Raw genomic sequence first — 23195 nt, forward strand, 5'->3', positions numbered from 1 at the left:
GCCTCCCCTCCAGCAACCCTCGGTTTGTTTCCTATGATTAAGAGTCTCTTACGGTTTGTCTCCCTCTCTGATTTCGTTTGTTTTATTTTTCCCTCCTTTCCCCCATGATCCTCTGTTTTGTTTCTTAAATTCTACCTATGAGTGAAATCATATGATCGTTGTCTTTCTCTGATTGACTTATTTTGCTTAGCATAATACCCTCTAGTTCCATCCACGTTGTTACAAATGGTAAGATTTCGTTTTTTTGTTTTTGTTTTTTTTAAAGATTTATTTATTTGAGAGAGAGAGAGAGCGAGAATAAGCACAAGCGGGGTGAGAGGCAGAGGGAGAAGCCGACTTCCCGCTGAGCAGGGAGCCTGATGTGGGACTTGATCCCGGGATTCCGGGATCATAACCTGAGCTGAAGGCAGATGCTTATCTGACTGAGCCACCCAGATGCCCCAGATTTCGTTTTCTTTTGGTAGCTGAGTAGTATTCCATTGGGTATATATACCACATCTTCTTTATCCATTCATCTGTCGATAGACATCTGGGCTTTTTCCATAGTTTGGCTATTGTGGACATTGCTGCTATAAACATTGGGGTGCAGGTGCCCCTTCAGATCACTACATTTGTATCTTTGGGGTGAATGCCTAGTAGTGCAATTGCTGGGTCATAGGGTAGCTCTATTTGCAACCATTTGAGGAACCTCCATACTGTTTTCCAGAGTGGCTGCACCAGCTTGCATTCCCCCAAACAGTGTAGGAGGGTTCCCCTTTCTCTGCATCCTCGCCAACATCTGTCGTTTCCTGACTTGTTAATTTTAGCCATTCTGATTGGTGTGAGGAGGTATCTCATTGTGGTTTTGATTTGCATTTCCCTGATGCCGAGTGATGTTGAGCATTTTTTCTGTTGTCCATTTGGATGTCTTCTTTGCAGAAATGTCTGTTCACGTCTTCTTCCCATTTCTTGATTGGATTTTTTGTTCTTGGGGTGTTGAGTTTGGTAAGTTCCTTATAGATTTTGGATAATAGCGCTTTATCTGATATTTGCAAATATCTTCTCCCATCCTGTTGGTTGTCTTTTTGTTTTGTCGACTATTTCCTTTGCTGTGCAAAAGCTTTTTATCTTGATGTCAAGTCGCAATAGTTCATTTTTGCTTTGTTTCCCTTGCCTTTGGAGACATGTCTAGCAAGAAGTTGCTGCGGCCAAGGTCGCTGAGGTTGCTGCCTGTGTTCTCTAGGATTTTAGATGGATGCTTCTAATTTTTATTTTTTAATTTTCTTTAAAGACTTTTATTTATTCATTTGAAACAGAGAGATACAGAGAGAGACCATGAGCAGGGGGAGTGGCAGGGGGAGAGGGAGAAGCAGATTCCTGGCTGAGCCAGGGAGCCCAACGATGTGGGGCTCGATCCCAGGACCTGGAGATCATGACCTGAGCTGAAGGCAGACGCTTAACCATCTGAGCCACCCAGGTGCCCCAGATGCTTCTAATTTTTAAATTCACTTTTTTCTAATCCTTTAAAACATGTTGTAGAGGGGCGCCTGGGTGGCTCAGTCGGTAAGCGTCTGCCTTCGGCTCAGGTCATGATCTCAGGGTCCTGGGATGGAGCCCCACATCGGGCTCCCTGCTCAGCGGAAAGCCTGCTTCTCCCTCTCTCACTCCTCCTGCTTGTGTTCCCTCTCTCGCTGTTTCTATCAAATAAATAAAATCTTAAAAAAAAAAAAAAAACATGTTGTAGAAAATTTTAAATGGACACAAAAATAGAACAGTGCAGCGAACCCCCATGTACACATCCCCAGGACTTATCAACCACTGGCTTTATGCTGTTGTTACCTGATCTCTTCTCCCCTGCCCCCTCCAGTTGTTTTTCTTGGAGCTTTCTTTTTTTTTTTAAGATTTTATTTACTTATTTGACAGAGAGAGTTAGCGAGAGCAGGAACACAAGCAGGGGGAGTGGGAGAGGGAGAAGCAGGCCTCCCACAGAGCAAGGAGCCTGACGCGGGTCTCGATCCCAGGACCCTGGGATCATGACCTGGGCCGAAGGCAGACGCTTAACGACTGAGCCACCCAGGCGCCCCTTTTTGGAGCTTTCTAAAGCAAATCCTAACCATCCTATTTCACCCAATAAAATTAACAGCAATTCCTTAATATCTAATTTGCACTCTGTGTTTGCTTTTCCCCTATTGTTTCAAAAATGTCTTTTGACTACTGATTGGTTCAACTTAGGATCCAAAAAAAATTCCACACAATGATTGATTTGTCTCTTGTCTCACTAAATATGTAACAGTTCACTTTCCTTCTTATGTTTAACAAATGAGTCATTTGTCCTGTGTAATAGCTCACTTGCAGATTTGGCTGCTTATTCCCTCCCAGTGTTGTTTAACAGTTTCCTCTTTCCCCATATTTCCTCCAAATTTGCAGTTACGTGTAGAGGCTTGATCAGATTCAGGTTCAGCTGATTTGACATGAAAACTTCTTTTTTTTTTTTGACATGAAAACTTCTTAGGTGGGGAATGCCTGGGTGGCTCAGTCAGTTAAGCATCTGCCTTTGGCTCAGGTCATGATCCCAGGGTCCTAGGCTCAAGTCCTGCATCGGGCTCCTTGCTCAACCAGGAGTCTGCTTCACCCTCTCCCTCTCCTTCTGCCCCTACCCCCAGCTCGTGCTGTCTCTCTCTCAGATAAATGATACAACTCTTAAAAAGAAAAAAAAGAAACCTTATTAGGTGATTCTGCATACTTCTGTTGCATAATCTAAAGAGGAACATCTGGTTGCCCCACGCTCAGTGCCTGAGCTGTGGGTTCAGTGGTGTCAGCCTTATCTGTCCCACCATGAAGTTCCCTATCATCCTTTCACCTAATGGTTTTAGCAGCTGAGTCGGGGATCCCCAAGACCACCCTCAGGTTTGATGAATCACTGGACAGACTCACAGAATGCAGCAAAGCTGTTGTAGTTACTGTTTATTTCAGTGAAAGGGTACAGACTAAAGTTGGCATAGAGAAAAGGCACTCAGGCTAAGTCCAGGAGAAAACAGGTGCAAGATTCCAGTTGTCCTCCCTGTATTAACCATGTGCGCCTGATGCTTTGACATCTGGGGCCTCTCTTACCCTCAAGAGACCGCCCCTAGGAGTCTAGCCAACTCCCAGAGATAGTAAAAGATTCCGACCACGCACTCCAGAGCTCATAGCCCAGCCGCCTGCTGTGTGGCTCTCACATTCTGGGCCACTCTCCACCCCAGGCCCAGGTGCCAGAAAACCAGGGACAGCTGTTGTGCCTCAGACACCACTGAAATAAGTCCAACTAGCCAATCCCAAGTCTGCTTACCCTGCCCCATCCCGCCCTTCCCCCTTAAAATAACACGTCTGGCCCACATGGCCTCGCTCCCTCTGCCTCCTGACCAACTCCGGTGCTTCTCTGTCAGAAGGAAGGACTCCTTGTGGCCCAGCATGTCCTCTCCTCCTCCATTTTCAAACTCTCTCCCAGTGGACTTGCACACACAGCACTTAATTCTCCCAGTGATGGCGGGTGACTGTACAGACAGAGTGCTGCCGGCCGGACCTCGGGTGCCGCTGACATGCAGCTTGCACGGCCCACACCCCGTAACATAAATGATCTGGCCCAAATGTCAGCAGTGCTGAGGTGGAGAAACCCTCATGGAGGGATTGTGTTTTAAAGTCACTTGAGGGGGGGCGCCGGGGTGGCTCAGTCTCAGTCGGTTAAGCGTCTGCCTTCGGCTCAGGTCATGATCCCAGGGTGCTGGGATCGAGCCTCATGTCAGGCTTCCTTCTCAGCAGGGAGTCTGCTTCTCCCTCTGCGTCTGCCCCTCCCCCTGCTCCTGCTCTCTCTCTCTCTCTCTCTCTCTCTCTCAAATAAATAAGTAAAATCTTTAAAAAGAAATAAAGTCACTTGAAATCGCTCCTCTTGTAGTTATTGCTCCAAATCTATATACACAGTTAACGGTTTCATTTTGCTTTTTTTTTTTTTTGCGGGGGGTGGCTTTTCAAAAAATTACGTAAAATATTTAGATGATTCCAAAGTTAAAACCAGTAAAAACTCAGGGGAAAAACAAGGTACATTCAAAGAGGTCTCCCGTCCTCTCCCTCCCCTGTTTGTCCCTTGGCCTAGCACTGACCAGCCATTTTTATTAGTTGTTAGTGGACATTTCATTCTTTCTTTTTGAAATGCTCTGTGAATAGCCTCCATGCAGTATTTTGTGTTTTTGCCAGGGTATATTTTGGATGGATTCTTAGAAGTGGGATTTGCTGGGTCAACAGGTAAATGAACATGTAATTTTTCTTTATTGAAATCCATCTTCAAGGTTCTGTTTCTAAATACAGTGAGTGGAAAAAAAAAGAAAAAGCAAAATGCAGGACAGCATTAGTACATTCCATTTCAATAAAAAAGAAGGGTGAGAAGTTTACATCTGTGTTTTGCTTGTATATGCCAAACTATCTCTGACTCGATACAAATACAGGGCCCATGGGGAGGGCCCAGGAGCGGCAGGGAGACTTCTCACCGAATACCCCTTATATTTTGTTATTTTAAAAAAAAATTTTTTTTTTAAAGATTTTATTTATTTATTTGACAGAGAGAGAGTAAGAGAGGGAACACAAGCAGGGGGAGTGTGAGAGGGAGAAGCAGGCTTCCCACGGAGCAGGGAGCCCGACGCGGGGCCCGATCCCAGGACCCTGGGATCATGACCCGAGCCGAAGGCAGACGCTCAACGACTGAGCCACCCAGGCGCCCCTGTTATTTTAAAAATTTGAACCATGTTAATATCGTCGTGCTTGTTTTAGAAATTTAAAAAATGGGAAAAAGTCTATTTTAAACAGTCAAAACCCCAGGAAATACCCAGAAGTGACATTATATAGGGAAGAGAGACTCTCCAACCTATTTTAGGCAGCTCTGCTTGTAATTCCACAGAATCATCTAAGAGACCTTCTTCTGAAGTTTGGCTCCTGAGGGGCGTGTACGTTTCCAGCGTTGCTTTTGTTCTGGGTTCACAAGTGGATTCTAACGTTATGTCTGTGGGCGCCTAGTTTTTATTCTTTTTCTTTAGAATTTTTAACATGTGGCTTGATTGAAATAATTGTGTGTATATATATATTCCATGCAGTCATTTCTGCCTGAAAGCATGGGGCTAACTGCCTCGTTTTATGGAGTTTGCTGGTGCCAAGCATTAGCTCACTGTCTAGGGAAAGGAAGCTACTACGGAGAAAATGACCCGCCCTGGCTGCTTGGAAGAGAAGCAGGCCCCGTCTGATTTGGTCGTGTCTGTGGCTGGTGGAAAGCCGCCTGTACCTGGACCTTGGCAACCTTTGTTTGCTTGGAGACAGTGTTCCGAGCAAGCCTTCGCCCAACTTTTCCAGTTTCTAAAACCCAGTTTCCTTTAAGGGGCTGAGGACACCGTTAGATTTTCAACTATGCCTGTCCTCTTGGAATGCTGAGTCGGGAAGCCAGATGAGCTGGGAAGAGGAGGCCCCGCACAGCAGGAAGGTGACGGGAGCTAGGAAGCAGCTTCTCAGTCGAAAGATAGCGTACATGTGCTCGCTCGCAAGGGCTGGCGCAGTTCTTCCCATAGATGCAAAGGCAGCTATCCTGAAGGAGAGGTGGGACACAGAAAGAGCCAAGAAAGCAGATATGTTGAAGAAAACTTGATTTTCCAGAAAGAAGCGTTCTTTTTGTACCACCTGCTGAGGAAGTTGGCCTTCAAGTCTTGTAAAACGTAAATCCCTTTAAACCTAAATGTGTCTGTACTGGGGTTAAGACTGACTTCCTGAAAGGCTGTCCAGATGGATCCAAAACAAATCTTAAGTGGTACTTGTGGTCCAAAAAAGGGAGGAAAATCTGCAGAGACACACTTCACGGCTGCAGGCAAGGTTGCATGCGTTCAATTTTTAGTTCTTAAAATCGGGGCCCCAAAACTGATCTAGGGGGATAGAAATCAAAGAGTAGTTGTTGCCTGGTGGGGAATGGGGGTTGGGGGTTGAGTGCGAAAAGGCCTAAGGGGACTTCCAGGATTATGGAAATAGTCTTGTTTTGATGGAAGTGTTGATTACATGGGTGTAAACATTTGTCAAAATTTATTAAACTCTACACTGAAGATCTCTGCATTCTATTGTATGTCATTATACCTCAACTTAAAAATGTAAGAACAAACAAACCCTAGTCCTATTATTTGGTATTGTAGAATAAACTGATCAGGATATTCAAGTAATTATGTTCTAGTACCAACTCTGCCCCTACTTGATATGCAGATGTGGGGAAAGTAATCTGACTTCTAACCTGTCACCTGTTCTACCAAATGAAGTCCCAGCAATTAGGATGCTTGGTTTTTTCAACGGTGATGTAGGATTTCTCATAAAAATCCTTAATTGGGTCAGTAATGCAAAGAGAAATTTTCTCCAGGAACCTGAGTCCATTGATGCTTTGAGATACATATGGCCTCAGTCATGTGGTGATAAGAGAGATGGAAATAATTCTTGTCGTAGCTAGTAACTTGGGTTCTGAATTTGGGTGTGGATTTTTTTGTCCCTTATACGAGTGAGCCAGCAGGGGGTAGAAACCAGCTTTTAGCACTAAGCATGTTCAGCACTGCGTTCCAATCTCCAAATTCAGCAAAGTATCTTAAGAGGAAAAAGGCAAAGACAGAGAGTCACTCCCAGTGGGGACCCAGGCTGCCAAATGTTGGTCTCAAGCACATGTTCCCTGAACTTGGGCTTGGCTCCAAGAGGAGAAGAGCTCACAATGGAAACAGTGATGGCTATTTGCTCAGGCAGCCAAGAGAATGAAAAGCGCATTGAAACCCAGCAATGTCTCCATGGGGAGAGGTATGGTGGGCCCCTTCGTGATGAAAGCAACCTGTCAACAGAGCAGGATAACAGAGCCCATTCCCAGCATCTTCCTTCAGTTCAACAACAAGACCTTTCTGTGCAACCTCAGGAGATCTCTGAGAAGTTCTGCTGTGGGCACCCCAAGCTTTGCTCAACAATAGGTGCATGCTCAATCCAGTTCACCCTGTCTTGGTTGAATTAGATTCTGTTAATTGAGACAAAAGAGCTCTTCTCGAGGTATGTTCCCTCATCGCCGCCAAGATTTCACCCAATTCCTTTTTTATTGCTGCGACCGTGGACTATTTTGACCTCCAGTGAGTACCTTTTCAGCTGGTATTTCCTTTTTCTTTTTTTTTTACATAATTTTTTAAAAATTTCAAATCTCTAAGACCAACACGGGACTCGAACTCACAACCCTGAGATCAAGAGTCCCATGCTCCACCGACTGAGCCAGCCAGGCGCCCCTTAGCTGATATTTTCATGCCATACTTTTTGTTCTTCGTTTATCCAGCGCCATTGTGAACACCCTTCTGTCAGCCCATCCATAACTGCCAGGTGGAGAGACCGGCTGGCAGCGGGAGAATCAAGGCTTCGGGGCGACAGAGCGGCAGCACGGTCTCAACCAGCCTCCGGACGACAGCGCCCACTCACCTGCGCTGACACGGGCCGGCCAGACGGTGCCTCCCACCTCTTGGCGTCCTTCACGAAAGATGAAGGCCCACATGGGTTAGTATGTTGCCTGCATGCGCTTTGGAGGAATTCTGTTCTAAAATAAAGGATGGTGCAGAAACTATGGCGCAGGGGTTGCAAACCCAAGTATTTCTAGGAGTAGAAAACTTAAGGAAAGTAGGTAGAGTGACCTGAGAAGTGTATTCCTTGTCCAGTGAGGAGCCATTATTTTGTTCCAACTGATTGTCGTCAGATCTTAAGAACTTTTTCAGGAGAAGCAGGAAAGTTGGATTGTTACATACATGTCTGGGGGCCACGTAGAGACACAGGCCTTTGGTGCGTATTCTCTGGTCTAGCAGAACAAGGATGGATTTTGGCCATCAGCCTGAGTCGGAACTGTGGCTCCAGGATGTACCGGTGGTGTGATCTCGGATAGGTCAGTACATTCGCAGAGTGTCCACGTCCTCACTTTTGAAATGAGGGCGCCACTCCCGCCGTCTGGAGGGTCGCAGGGAGAAGATGAGATCACGGATAACACGGGTGTGGGGAGGGCTGCCTGCCTGGCACACAGAGAATGCCAGCCTTGGTATTTCAGCTCATAAGTGACTCTTGAGTTTGCTGATCCTGATTCCCAGGGCGTTTGCTAATCAACACGGGAGACTGTCCCTAGGAGAAGCCTACTGGGCCAGTGTTTGTGGGGCCTCCTGCTGCATCCCAGGCATTGGCACGTTCGCTTGCCTGCGTCATTCCCACCTCTGGAAGCCGCAGCCCATCTCCAGCTGCACAGGGGGCGAGGAAGCAAAGCTGTTGATCACAGAGGCCTATGTAGATCCTCCCACCTAACTCCTGTGGCTTTGCCTCCCTGAGTCAACCACCAGGATTGGTGTTTTCCTCCCTAAGGAAATAAAGATGAAAAGGGGAACCAAATGCACTTTTTAAAGTGTTCTAAACTTTGGTCTAATGAAGAGCAAGTCTTTTGAGATTAAGAAAATTGATAACAGCCTGGGCGCCTGGGCAGCTCAGTTGGTTAAGCGTCTGACTCTTGATTCTGGCTCAGGTCGTGATCTCAGGGTTGTGAGATGGAGCCCCGCGTCAGGGCTCCGCAATGGGGTCTGGAGTCTGCCTAAGATTCTCCCTCTCCCTCTCCCCTCCGGTCACTCTCTAAAAAAAAAAAAAGAAAGAAAGAAAAGAAAATTGATACAGCTTCCTTCCAAATTCTCCTTGGAGATCCTCAGTCCACCTTTGGGACTGGTGCCTGGGTGCCCAGAACTGCCCCATGCCCTCCATGTAGCCACAGTGTGTTTCAGCCACTGCGAACAGTTAAGATGCATTCCCGCTTAAGCAGGCTCTCAGCCCCAGGTCGACCAGTCATATGCCTTCTGAACACCATCACTTTGCCAGGCATTATGCTATGCACCTGAGGTTCAGGGATAGGGGACAGTCCTCTCATTGCTCCTTGTCTGATAGGGAAGACGGGCAAGTGCCTTCACAGTGGAACAGCACAGTGTGAGGGTGGCTCTGATCAAGGTCAAACACCCCACCTGGGACAGGGGCGCGGGAAGATCTCACAGACCCAGGTTCGCTTGAGCAAAGAGGCAAAAGCAGAAGGAAGGATTACGGGTTAGCGAGCAAAGAGAAATGGTGGTATGTGCGGAACAGTTTGAGAGGATATTTGGGCCCAAATCACCATATACACGGGCCAGAGTAGAGAGCAAGGCACAGCGAGCCTGGCAGAGTATGAGGGGCTAGAGAGGAACTTGGGCAAGTCAGGGAGGACTTTGTACATCCCAAGAAGGAGAACAGTTTTCTCCGGATGACTCCGCCATTCAGGGATTAAGAGAAAAGGGTGTTGGGCTGGAAAATGCATTTTAGCAGGATCGCTCTCCTCTGCGGCAGGGAGGCTGGAACGGCAGGGGCAGGGGTGGTGGCGGAGAGATCACAGTTGGGGGGGTTACTGGAGTAATTCAAAGAGAAATGATGAGGCCCAGACAATGCTTGTGTTAGGAGCCATAGGAGGGGACTGGCGAGGCTGATGGGCTGGTTGCAGGTAGGGAATGAGGAGGAGGGAGTAATGAGGATGCTCCCAGGTCACTGCTGGGTGACAGGACGGAATGTGGCGCCATGTATCAGGAAAGGGGACCCGGGGAGAGGAGCTGCAGGCCAGGGACACAGGGCTCAGTTTCAGAGTTTAGGATTTCTGTACTAGCTTGGGATAAGGACCGGGCAGGGGGGCGGTATTTGCAGGGGCTGATTTGGGGGTCAGGAGAGATGGGCTGCAGATAGAGATTTGCGGGGGGGGCATCTATTTCCAGGAAGTCCTTGAGGACTTGAGTTAGGGTAAAATCATCCAGAGGGAATGTGGGTGGAATGAGAAGAGAAGGGGGGTGTGGATGGAGCCCTGGAGGCCCTGGAGAGCTTAGGAGCAAGTAGAGAAGCACAGGGAAGGAGTGTGGCTGGGAGGCCAGAGGGAAGACAGGAGCTTCAAGGGAGTAATCTAAAGGGTAGACTATACTAGAAAAGAGAGACAAGGAAGGCAGGAACTAAGAACCTTGTTCCCTGCCTCCTCCCCCACTGGGGGGGACAAGGTTATTTTTGGCATCCTCAGCAAGTGCAGGGCCAGAGAAGTAGGAGCTGGCCTCTCCTGGGCGGAGGAAAGAAAGGGAAGCGAGAAACGGAGGCACCTGTATGTTCTTCTTTGGGAAGGACCCAGTCTCTGTTCTTGCAGATGTAACTTAGAAACAAAAAGTTAGGAAATATTTCACACATAACAATAAAAGGAGTAACACCCACCATACAGTTAACAGTAAACATTTTGCTGCATTTGCTTCAAGCTTTTATTTTCTGGAGAAATAAAACAGGACTAGTTGTGTTTGAAACCCAACATTTACCACCACCACCCCCCTCCCCGGCCTCCCTGATACTATTCCCCTCCCTCTGTTAGTCACCATCCTCAATGACATGGTTTATACTTTTATTACATAAGTTTGCATCCTTAAGCAATACATACGATTATTTTGCATGTTTTTACATTTTTTAAAGATTTTTTTTTTTTTTAAGTAAACTACACCCAACGTGGGGCTCGAACTCACGATCATGAGATTGAGAGTCGCACGCTCCACCGACTGAGCCAGCCAGGAGCCCCCCATGTTTTTAAATTTTAAATGATAACATGCTGAATATATTTCTGCATCTTGCTTTTTTCCTTCCTAAGCACCATTTTGGAGATTTATTTATGTTGCCATACCTACCTCTAGTGCATTCTTTTTAGCTGCTGTAGAGTATTCCTTTGTAGGAATATACCACGTTACCCCTCCATTCTCCTGTTGGTGAACATTTAGCTGGTTTCCGATTTTTTGCTGAGGCAAACAAGGGTGCAGTGATCATTCTTGGATATGTCTCTTGTACATGGGTGGGGATATTTCTAGGATATATACCTAGACATGGAATTTACTAGGTCATGGGTTATCTGCATTTTTAATTTTACTGGATATTGTGAAATTGCTTTCCAATGTGATGGTACCGTTTATGAGAATTCCAGATATTTCACATCTTCCCTACCATTTTTTTTAAAGATTTTATTTATTTATTTATTAGAGAGAGAGACACAGTGAGAGAGGGAACACAAGCAGGGGGAGCAGGAGAGGGAGAAGCAGGCTTCCCGCGGAGCAGGGAGCCTGATGCGGGGCTCGATCCCAGGACCCTGGGATCATGACCTCAGCCGAAGGCAGACACTTAACTGAGTCACCCAGGCACCCCACTACCATTTTTTTTTAAAGTAGGCTCCACGCCTGGTGTGGAGCCCATCATGGGGCTTGAACTCATGACCCCAAGATCAAGACCTGAGCTGAGATCAGGAGTCAAACGCTTCACCAACTGAGCCACCCAGGTGCCCCTTCCCTACCATTTTTAAATGTTACAACTTAATTTGGCCAATTTGATGAATGTGAAATGGTATCCCATAGTTTACTTTCCTTTGCATTTTCACAGGGCCATCAACCATATAGTGTAAGATTGTATCTTTTAGTGTAGAGCTTGTGCACTGAGCAAATCTAGGGGGCACTATTCACATTGTATGAAAAGCACACTCTGGAGTTGGTGCAACGTGCAACATAATACAGTGGCCTTGAGTAATGTTAAGAATTTTCTGTTGTTCTCCTTTGCCCGTTGTTCTGTTGGGCTGTTATATCTTAATAATTGGAAGAGTTCTTTATTTATTCTGGATATGAATTCTTTAATTTATATCTGTTGTGGGTGCCTGGGTGGTTCAGTCAGTTAACCGTCTGCCTTCGGCATAGATCATGATCCCAGAGTCCCAGGATAGAGTCCACATCAGGCTCCCTGCTCAGCGGGGAGTCTGCTTCTCCCTCTGACCCTCCCCGCCCCCATGCTCTCTCTCTCTCTCTCTCTCTCAAATAAATAAAATCTTTTTAAAAAATGTGTATCGGGGCACCTGGGTGACTCAGTCGTTAAGCGTCTGCCTTCGGCCCAGGTCATGATCTCAGAGTCCTGGGATCGAGCCCCGCATCGGGCTCCCTGATCGGCGGGAGGCCTGCTTCTCCCTCTCCCACTCCCCCTGCTTGTGTTCTCTCTCTTGCTGTGTCTCTCTCTGTCAAATAAATAAATAAAATCTTAAAAAAAAAAAATTAATCAATTTTTTTTCCTTTTTGTATTTTTTTTAAGATTTTATTTATTTGATAGAGAGAGAGAGAGAAAGCATGGGAGGTGATGGGGGGAGGGGCAGAGAGGCAGAGGGAGAGGGAGAAGCAGACTTCCCTCTGAGCAGGGAGCCCGAAGTGGGGCTCGATGCCAGGACCCTGGGATCATGACCTGAGACAAAGACAGATGCTTAAAATGGACTGAGCCACCCAGGCACCCCTATTGTATTTTTGTATCTTGTCTAAGAACTCCCTACCTATTCCAAGGTCATATATACTCTAAATTTCTAGATTTTAAAGTTTTGCTTTTCCACATTTAGATCTTTATCTTGAAGTTATTTTATGCATGTTAAAATGTGGGGATCTATTTCTTTTTTAATATTAAGTAATCTCCATACCCAACATGGAGCTTGAACGGACAACCCCAAGATTTAAGAGTCACACGCTCTTCCGACTGATCCAGCCAGATGCCCCAGGATCTATTTTTTCCATATATATAGCCAATTATAGAATCAGAGATTAACTACTTCATCATTTCCCTTTTGATTTTCATGCTATCACTGTTATATTTTAAACATTGGTCTGTTTCTGGGTTTCTGTTGTGTTTCCTGGTTTATTTGTCTATCTCTATGCCATATGGTGCAGTCTTAATTAGTTAACTACTGCTAAGATAAGTCTCCCCAGCTTGTTTTTCTTAGCATTTCTTGGTTATTCTTGGCCTTTTGCTCTTCTAGCTGGATGTAGCATCAGTTGTTGGATTCCACAAAACAAAACAAAATAAAACTGGTTGGGATTTTTATTGGAATTGCATTATAGATTAATCTGGGGCAATATACAGCTTTTCAATATTGGGTGTTCTCATCCTCGAATATGGTATATTAGTGTATCTCTCCTTTTATTTAGGCCTTCTTTCATGTCCTTCAATAATGTTTCATCATTTTCTCCATGAAGGTCTTGCATATTATCATATTAAATTTATTCCTATGCGCTTACAGATTTTTGCTCCTATTGAGAAGGAGATCTTTTTTCCTATTATATTCCCTAATTGGTTACAGCTGGTATGTAGAAACAACATCCATATTTGTAACTCCTCTGGTATCCAGCAACCGTGCTGAACTTTATTTGTTCTAAGTTTTACAGATTCTCTTGGATTTTTCTGTGTAGACTATCACTGTCTATATATAAGAACAATTTAGTCTTCCTGTCTCATTTTTATGCCTCTCATTTACTCTTCCTCTCTTACTGTATTGGCTTTATGCCAGGACACTGTTGAGTAGAAGCAGTGATAGACTTTTTTTAACAGCTTTAATTGAGGATACTAAGATAGAGTTCACATACCACGAAGTTCACCCTTCCGACTTCACAGTACCATTTATATGTGTTGACTGGTTCATTTTCCTACTGATTTGTCATGCCACCTATGATATATGTTTTATATACAGATCTGCTTCTGGGTTCTGTTCCATTAGTGTATTTGTCTATCCCAATATCAGCACCACACTGCCTTATTTATCATAGCTTTAAATAATATTTGCTCTAGATTTTTTTATGAATTCTCTTTATCAAGTTAAAGAAGTGCCCTTCTTAATTTGCTAAGAGGTTTTTAAAAAATTATGAGTGGGTTTTATTTCAGGTGTTTTTTCTTCATCTATGAGATAATCCTATAGTTTTTCTCCTTTAATTATTAATTTGGTATATTTTATTAGTAGACATAATGATGGACTATATGACCCATTTTTTTTTTTTTAAAGATTTTATTTATTTGACAGAGAGAGACACAGCAAGAGAGGGAACACAAGCAGGGGGAGAGGCAGGTAGAGGGAGAAGCAGGCTCCCCACTGAGCAGGGAGCCCGATGCGGGGCTCGATCCCAGGACCCTGGGATCATGACCTGAGCCGAAGGCAGACGCTTAACGACTGAGCCACCCAGGCGCCCCTATATGACCCATTCTTGAGCTAAGTTCTACCAGGTCATGATTGATTGATTTGAGAAGGAGTGGGTGACAGAGCACAAGACGGGTTAGGGTCTGGGACACCTGGGTGGCTCAATTGGTTAAGCGTCTGCCTTCAGCTGAGGTCATGATCCCAGGGTCCTGGGATCGAGTCCCACATCTGGCTCCCTGCTCAGCAGGGACCCTGCTTCTCCCTCTGCCTGCCGCTCCCCCTGCTTGTGCTGTCTCTCTCTTCCTCTCTCTCTCTGACAAATAAATAAAATCTTTTAAAACAAAGGTTTAAAAAGAAAAAAAAAAGAGGGGGTAGGGTCAGAGAGAGCAGCAGACTCCCTGCTGAGCGGGGAGCCTGATGCAGGGCTCTATCCCACAACTCCAGGATCATGACCTGAGCCGAAGGCAGATGCTTAACCAGCTGAACCACCCAGACACCCTGGTCATGACTGTTTTAGTACACTGCTAAATTTTATTTACTGGTATTTTATTTAAGATTTTTCTGTGTTGATAAATGAGATTAGTCTGTCATTTTTCTCTTAGGAAGTTTTGGCATTGGGATTTTCAGTGTCAAAATGAATTTGTAATTATTCCTTTTCTAATATCTGAAAGTTTAAAAAAGGTTAAGGATTCCTTACCTAGTTTGATAAAATTCATCTGTAAAATCTTGCTACTGTCTTTTAAGGACTAGAGTTGGGGGAAACTAGATGCTCTTTTTTTTTTTTAAACTTTTCAGTCCTTTGTTCAGATGCTACATTTTAAGGGCAAGATTGACAAATCCATTTTTGTTGGAATTACAAATAAGGCTGCTTTCCTCAATGGTTTTTTTTTTATAGATAACAGCTACTCCCTCTTCTTTTCCAAGAATAGTTTCTAATACCACTTTGTAATTATTTGCTTGTGTGCAGGTAAGCAAATAATACTGTAAGCATCTGGAGGACAGGGTAATGTTTTATTTCTGTTTGTGCCTCAGTGTCCAGCAGTGTGAAAACACTGTAAATAGAAAAAACAGACATCATAACATAATCTCACACCGCCAGCTGTCTTTCCTCTTCAATCTCACGTCTGGTGTCTCAGCCGTCACTTGGTAGCGATGAGCTATGAGAATTACACTGCCTGTATCTCATGGGTGTCTTTTGAAAACTAATCGTAATAATATATATAAATCATCTGACATCCAACGAGTGTTCGATAAAAACTATAAATTACTTTTTCAAATTTATTTTTTAATTAAAAAATCTCAAACTCAGTGACCCGGAGATCAAGAGTTACATGCTCTACCAAATGAGCCAGCCAGACACCCCTATAAATTACTTTTAAAAGGAAAAAAAAAAAACAAACACAGCTGGCTTCAGTGACCCTTGCTTTTTTTTTCCTTCCCTCTACTATTTCTGTTCAGTTTCATTTGTGAGTTTGTGGTTGTAAACAGAAACAGATCAAAATGCCTTTGGAAAGCTATCCCTCCCCCATTTCTCTATAATCCTATCCTGTTTATACTGTTGAGGGTTTTAACCATTCCTTCCCAGCCAGTCCCTGCCTCAGGCAGGAAGGGTGAGGGGCTATCTGGTAATTCAAGTGAAGCCAGAGCCCTCCAGGGGACTTTTAACATTGTCCTCAGAATGCTCTTCCACTGGATTTGCTAAGCTGATGGGACCACTCTGCCATCACATGAGAGGAATCTGCCTGAGAACGGAGTCAACACAGAGGGAAACAAAACCAAGAGGAAAGAGTTTTGATGTTATCATTTGATCTCTGGTTCGAGCTGTCTGAAGCCAGTGAACTTTCCCTGTACAGTAACTCAAATAATAAATTGCCTCTTTAGAGCTTAAGCTCTAAAGTTTGAGTTGGGTGTACGTCACCACAAACAAGATTCCCTTCAACACAGAACTTGTTCCTTCCCTTTCCCGTGCTCACTCAGGGGTCAGCTTGTATCTGCTTATAGTCCAAAACCACCAGCAAAGAGACCGCTGACTCTGTCGGGTCAGGTTTGGGAAAGACCAACACAGTGCTTAATGACCAATGATTCCTCTGGTCCCAACTGGGAAGCTGACCTCAGTAGACAGCTTTGACGGGTTGCTTCTGTAATTTGGGGAAGACAAAGCTGAAGATCTTTGTTTCTTCCCCAGTAGACAGTTTAAGGCAGTCATTTTAACTACATGTTCCTAGATCGCGGGATGATACCTAGTTTCTTTATCCTGATTATTTACGTAGGGCTCTAGCATCCAACACTGGCTATCCAAGGAAGATTTGGGAAAGTTAACTAAGCTTTCCTCTTAGATGCATTTGTGTTCTGGCAAGCCTACATATTTACACTCATTTGTGAGAAACCATGAAACTCATGGGCATGGGAAAATCTAATTGTGATTTCTAGGGAGAGGGCTTGGAGAGCAGCCCCATGAAGAGTGCAGGGGCACGTAAGAGGCCGTGTGTGTACAGTTACCATCCCAACACTGTGTGTAGCGGTGAAAGGCTGCAAATAACCCAAATGCCATTAATAGGGGCCTAGGAACTAGGTAAAGTAATAACGGCATTCACACGACGCAGTACCATTTAGCTGTAAAAAGGAACTAAAAGGCTCCCTATGAACTGATACAGAAAGGTCAGCAGGCTATACTGTTAAATGAAAAAAAAGCAACACACAAATATATATAATGTTTTCTTTTGTAGAGGAAAAAAAGGAAATAAGGACATATATTTATATTTAATTATACTTCCAAAAATAAATACCAGAAAGAAACAAGATACTAGTTAAAGCAGTTTCCCGTAAGGCGGAAGGTTAGGGAGTCAGGAAACAGTAGTGGGAGGACCTCTCAAGGTCTCCCTTTTTAAAATCTTTTATCTGAACCATGTGGATATATTAACCATCAAAACAAAAGCCCGTCCCAGGCTCTGCAGCCAGGGGCCCCACAAACCCTCCTGCTGGCCTAGCAGACGCCGAACCACTGCTCTGACCTTTCTGCAAGCAAGTAAATAAAGGACATGGTCACACTGCAATGCCTTTATAAGAGGAAGTTTTATTGTTAATTATTTACTTTAATAGTTTCAGAAAGAGGAACAGATTAGCTCAGTCCAACATGATTGGCAGTTGGCAAAATCTAGTGAAGCAAGTGTCTTGATTGCTAAGGACTTAATTTGGGTGCTTTTAATACTTAGCCATCTTTAACACTTCAAACATAATCCAGAAGAAATGCATCACCTCCCTCCCTTTCACTTTAATACCCCACCTACCTCACTTTAATACGGAAATATCTTCATTAAATAATGATCCTCAGAGAACAAGTTCCCTGGAGAGTACAGGCATGAGGACAGTGCACAAGAAGGAAAACTCAAAATAAAACTCTGTATGATAATTTACTAATCTAAGGAAACAAAACCTTCCAATATATTAAGAAATAAATCCAGTTACAAATGCACTAATTAGGTCTATGTGAAGAGGTCTGGGAACTGAAAACGGCCGGCTATTTACAAGATACACAAGCGGGAACGGTGCACCTAGCCCAGCGCTGGCCCTCAGAAGCCAAAAGTGTTCTCTCCACTGTAGGCCACATACAAGAATCCATCTTCATCTTTTTCCTTCTCGTAAAGCTGTCCCATAGTTAGGCTTGAAAGAAAAGAAAAAACAACATTGAGAATTGGGTTTGGTCACTGAGTCCAGGTGTTCGAAGAAAGCTGATCTGGGGATAAGGGACGTGACTGCTTGAACCAGCTACTCTGCCATTCTGTGGGTGGCAGATCATGAAAATGAAAGTAATTCCAATCTCCGCACTGCTGTGTGCCAACAATCCTGTGTTACAGAAGGGAAATGGAGCCATGAAAGATTAAGATTAAATTAGGCCTCGGGGCGCCTGGGTGGCTCAGTCGGTTAAGCGGCTGCTCGGGTCATGATCCTGGGATCCTGGGATTGAGCCCCGCATCGGGCTCCTTCCTCAGCGGGGAGCCTGCTTCTCCCTCTCCCTCTGCCTGCCACTCCACCTGCTTGTGCTCTCCCTCTCTATCTCTGTCAAAAAAAAAAAAAAAAAAAATCTTTAAAAAAAAAAAAGATTAAATTAGGCCTCTGGCAATCAGTAAATAAGACTAGAATCAAAGCTCTGTCGTCCTGCCCCGAGGGAAGGCCATTAGCCGCACCCTCACACCAAATTATTCAAATTATTCCTTCAGAGGCCAGTGGGCTTGCCTGGGTAGTACCTGTTTCTTTCTGGAGGCCAAGGGCAAGAGAAAAAAACCTAAGCAAAATTAAGAGCCTAAGAGGCCCATCCCTGCGTGGGTGGAGGACCAAGGTAAAGAAGACTACATGGGGCTTGCTTCTCCTACAGGCTTATGTGAAGGTTTATAATCTGTACCTAACAGGATAAATATAAGTGGGTTCAATCTTGTGGAAGCTCCTCCACCAAAAAACCCTGTGCCCCAGCGATCGGTATCCGTGCCATCAAAGAAAAATTATTTTCCCACATGTAATGCAAAAAGCTCTCAGACTGTATCTGGGATCCAAAGAAACCCTGCCCAATGCTCCTAAGAACCCTCCAGAAATAGACAGTGCTCAAACTAAACGTGTGTGGGTGGGAAAGCTGCTTTTCCCTACGCCGTAAGGCAGACTGCAGCACAAGACCTAATCCAGTTCTCTGCCATGGATCTGAGCTGTACGGGGTCCAAAGGTAAGCCCAGTGTCACGGGCACCCTGGGTGAGCTCTGGCCATGTGACTGTACGAGAGAGGGGCAGGAGGTACAGACATGGGCTAAACATCAGTGTGACCCCACGTGTGGGGTCAACGAGAGCCAGCCGAAGACAGCAGAGGTCACCAGCTGCCCAGGCCACAACCGGTGCTTCCATGCAGGACTCAGTACAACAAGGGCCACGGGGCGACAGAGGGGCCTGGGGCCTCACGCAGGTGCAACCGGGCCTGGCCCACTCTGCCAGCGTTCTCCCAGCGTGATGCGTGGGACCTCCATGTAACAGGGATATGGGCCGCAAGTATAAAGGGGGCAAATATTTCCCTTTCCTCTTCTTCCTGCCCAGCTGCCGGCTTGGCCCGGTGGGCAGCCTGGGCCCATGAGAATTCTTAAGTAACAACATGGGGGTGGATGAGTACGAATACAAATGACCTGTCGTTAGCATCTGGTACGTAACACGGTGCTCCCGAGCTCTTAACCTGGAATGTGAAACGTAAGGACTCGTGCTATTTCTGCTATGAGAGAAACGTCCTACAGTTTGTCCAGGACCGTAGCCGCTGGCTACAGGCAGCGCGTCAAATGAGGCTCATCTGAACTGGGATGTGTTTTAAGTGTGAAACACACACAAGATTTCAAGCCTGCTATGTAATAAAGGATGTAAAAACCTCAATTTCTATTACATATTGAAATGACATTTTGGATATACTGGATACATAAAATATATTACTAAAATTCACTTCACCTGTTTCCTTTTTAATGTACTAGAACATTTTAAATTACAAATGTGGCTCCAGTGCCACTTCTCAACAGCACTGCCCTGGAGCATGTGAGGACTTGAGGGACAGTGGGTAGAGGGAGGAACCCCCGCATGAGGCCCCCTAGAGCGGGGGTCTCAACCTCAGCTATACAACAGAATCACACGGGAGCTTTAAGACATCTCCAGGCTCAAGCCCCACCCCAGGCCAATTACATCAGAATCTCCGGAGGTAGGATCCAGGCATCAGTAGGTTTTAAAAATGCCCAGAATGATTCCAGGTGCAGCTAGGTGGAGAAACAGTCTCTCTGCCAGAGGGAGATAGGGGCTTGTCTTTTTAATGCATTTTCTTTTCTTTTTTCTTATTTTAAATAGGCAAAGTGAGGCTTGAACTCGGGACCCTGAGATCAAGATTTGCACGCTCTACTGACTAAGCCAGTTAGGCAACCCCATCTGTCTTATTTGTTTGTTTGTTTGTTTGAGATGCTTATCTTTAAGAGCCCTGTGATTAGAAGTGGATGAGGAGCCAGCAACTAGCCAAAGGCCTGACACGGAGCTGCATCTCTCAAAAAGACCTTTACCCCCCTGGCTGGGAATGCCCCGAGGAATCGATTGCGCTTTTCTCAGAGATGCCTCGGGATGAGGCGGCAGGGAAAACAGCTACAGCTATTGCACAACTCTCCTAGCCCCACTTCGTCCACATGTCCAGGATGACCTTGATGAGGACCTGTCCTACCATCTCCCCACGACCATTACCAGAGGGATTTAGAGGCAGAAGTAAAAGGCACTGTGCAATTCAAAGGCAGCCACTCCTTGATTCCAATGTCAGGGCTGGTTCCATCTGATACACTAAATGCGCTCCGTTCCTAACAGGTGAGAAGCCCCAGTGCAAATACTCCAAATCCCACTGCTGAATTAGAAATACGTGAGGAGGGGCGCCTGAGTGGCTCAGTTGGTTGAGCGTCTGACTCTTGGTTTCAGCTCAGGCTGTGCTCGCACGATCACGGGATTGAGCCCCACGTTGGGCTCTGTGCTCACTGGGGAGTCTGCTTCATATTCTCTCTCCCTCTCTCTCAAATAAATAAATAAAATCTTAAAAAAAAAAAAAAAAGGAAAAGACATACTTGAGGAACTACATAAACACTGGTGGTCCCCCCCAGACTTGGCCTGCAGTGAACAACGGCCACTGGAGCCCCCACTGCCTAAGGCAGGTGAGACTGCGAGCGGAGGCCCATCATCATGTGGCTCTCAATCCTGTCTTTAGACTGCATCGTCTTTTCAGTAAAACCTAGGTTTATAAATTTGTTTAACCAGTGCCCCAGCAGCTATAGAGGGTGATCATAAAACTCCTAATTACAATAGCACTTACGTGCCAAGCACTGTTCTAAGTGTGTTTATATTCATTCTTTTTATCCTCACGGCAGTCTTTGAGGCAACATAACCTCACAAGGATCACAATCCACAGTTTATGGATAATAATAAAAGTGAGGCAATAATAGTGAGACACGGAGTAGTTAAATGATTCACTCCAGATCACAAAGCTAGGACACATGCTTAGCACTAAGCCTTGCCGCCTCCAAGTGGAATACTGTCCTACTGCCCTAACGTCAGGATCTCGTACCTTCTGCACAGATCTCCCCAAACAGTGCTTGTAGGGGCGCCTGGGTGGCTCAGTCGTTAAGCGTCTGCCTTCGGCTCAGGTCATGATCCCAGGGTCCTGGGATCGAGCCCCACATCGGGCTCCCTGCTCAGCGGGAAGCCTGCTTCTCCCTCTCCCACTCCCCCTGCTTGTGTTCCCTCTTTTGCTATGTCTCTGTCCAGATATATAAAAATCTTTAAAAAAATTCAAAAAATAATTTAAAAACTTAAAAACTGCTGGTCACTCACACACACGCATGCACACACATGCGCACACACACACGCACGCACATCCGAAATCACTTGCACGTCTGGTCCCAGTGCCTCTCTGGATTCAAGAGGTCAGAGTTGGGCCTGAGATTCTACATTTGTAAAAGATGCCCGAGGAAGGCTGCCACCAGGCTCCATGTCACAGGGCTCTTTCCTTCACATCCTGTAATGTGACAACCGGCTGGGTGTGCTATGACTATAAGAGTCCTCTCGCTGTTCTCCTTTTCTGTCACGCAGCCTCGTGTGGAAACTTGACTCAGTTGGCAGCAGCACTGGGTCCTTACACTGAGGCCAGCCCTTGGGCAGGAACTTGGAAAATGACAATACTCAAGGCTGGGAGCCGAACCCTTTCATTCAGCAGCCTGTGACTGAAGGGGCGATTCTGAGTGTCACTGAGTGCCATGAAAGAAGACTGAGACATCTGTACAGTATGATTTCAAAATAGCTCTTACGGGATTAGGCCACACACAGACCAACTCCGAAAAATTTGGTCTGGAGCCAAAAAGAGCTGGCCACAAACACGGTTTACACTAAGTCCCATTAAAGAGTTAAACGCAAATGCAGGGGGACAAAACGCAACCCTAGTCAGCGGGCTGGCCTGTCAGTTCAGGACAAGTTCCACAAGCCTCTGAGAAGAGGTCAGAGGCCCGAGCCACACGGCGCTGGGCAGGCGGCAGCTGGGATGCCCGAGGATCCTCACGCACACCGGCGCCTCTCCTGTCAGGCTAAGCGCCACAGGCCTGCTGGATGGCCTGACAACTTGCACGTCCGAGGCGTCCCGCCCAAGTTACTGGCGGAGGAAGACACCCAGGGATGACCTCGAGACCCTGATACTAAAGCACACCGCTGTGGCATCAGCTAAGACATGCACTCATTCCCAGAAGCGTGCAAAGAAATGGGAAAAGCCAATGGCAGATTCAAGCCACAGAGCCAATCCAAGGTGTGGTGGGACCCTGACGTACTGAATCTAGTGAACCTAAACTGACTGCTGAAACTCTGTCACTCACCCCTCCATTCAGTGTCACCCACATTCAGACAAACCAGCCAATAGTAACAGCACCTTTCAGAAGGGTCCACTTCCAGGAATGGCCGTGCTGCCAAGGGTGAACGTTGGCTTTCAGCTACTCGAGAGCGCATGCACTGGGGGGAGGCCAACCCAGAACTGTGTGGGTGCCTAATCCCTGCAGAACCTTCCCGTGGTCCCCGACCAAGGTCAGGTCGTGAAGGCTGTGGGCTCCAGCCTGACTCATGAATTGGCTGGACTGACGGGCACACACCTGGTCACCCATCTGCTTTGGAGCCCACGTGCTTCCACTGGACCTGGATTTCTCTCTTTCCCAGCAGGGAGGACGGAGGGGGTAAGGTGGGAGGACAATGGCCACTGCTGTGGACCTTGGAAAGGCAACCACCTCAAAGTGAAAGGTATTGTAGCCATGAAGGCTCCCGACATTCTAAAAAATTAAAATTTACTGGCTATTCCTTTTGTCAGATTTTTCTGATATAAATAAATCCTATTCCATTACTGCTGGAATAAACCCTTGAAGAGGTATTTACCTAGAAATGATCAAAAGTGCTTAATTTAAGGGGCGCCTGGGTGGCTCAGTTGGTTAAGCGACTGCCTTCGGCTCAGGTCATGATCTCAGGGTCCTGGGATCGAGCCCCGCATCGGGCTCCCTGCTCGGCGGGAAGCCTGCTTCTCCCTCTCTCACTCCCCCTGCTTGTGTTCCCTCCCTCACTGTCTCTCTCTGTGTCAAATAAATAAATAAAATCTTTAAAAAAAAAA

The 23195-nt window shown here is 45.9% G+C and overlaps 1 protein-coding gene and 2 long non-coding RNA genes across 3 annotated transcripts in view; 2 read left to right on the top strand and 1 right to left on the bottom strand.

Annotated features, from left to right (window-relative positions):
* Positions 1-6: 6 nt before the first annotated feature.
* LOC145717646 (uncharacterized) lies at positions 7-7912 on the top strand. Its single transcript, XR_014140992.1, has 2 exons — positions 7-984; positions 7328-7912. It is a non-coding gene; the product is annotated as an uncharacterized LOC145717646 (long non-coding RNA).
* Positions 7913-17076: 9164 nt separating this feature from the next.
* The window catches only part of GABARAPL2 (GABA type A receptor associated protein like 2), an 11496-nt gene continuing 5377 nt past the window's right edge, over positions 17077-23195 (bottom strand). Inside the window, exon 4 of the mRNA XM_006752126.2 lies at positions 17077-17683. Within this exon, the coding sequence (XP_006752189.1) occupies positions 17593-17683 (91 nt within the window). The 3' untranslated portion in view covers positions 17077-17592. The remainder of the gene's footprint in view (positions 17684-23195) is intronic.
* Positions 17683-18820, top strand: LOC145717648 (uncharacterized). Its single transcript, XR_014140994.1, has 2 exons — positions 17683-17915; positions 18133-18820. It is a non-coding gene; the product is annotated as an uncharacterized LOC145717648 (long non-coding RNA).

The sequence above is a fragment of the Leptonychotes weddellii genome, chromosome 16, assembly GCF_054177405.1.
Source record: "Leptonychotes weddellii isolate Sample4059 chromosome 16, ASM5417740v2, whole genome shotgun sequence".
In the NCBI taxonomy this organism is placed as follows: Eukaryota; Metazoa; Chordata; class Mammalia; order Carnivora; family Phocidae; genus Leptonychotes; species Leptonychotes weddellii.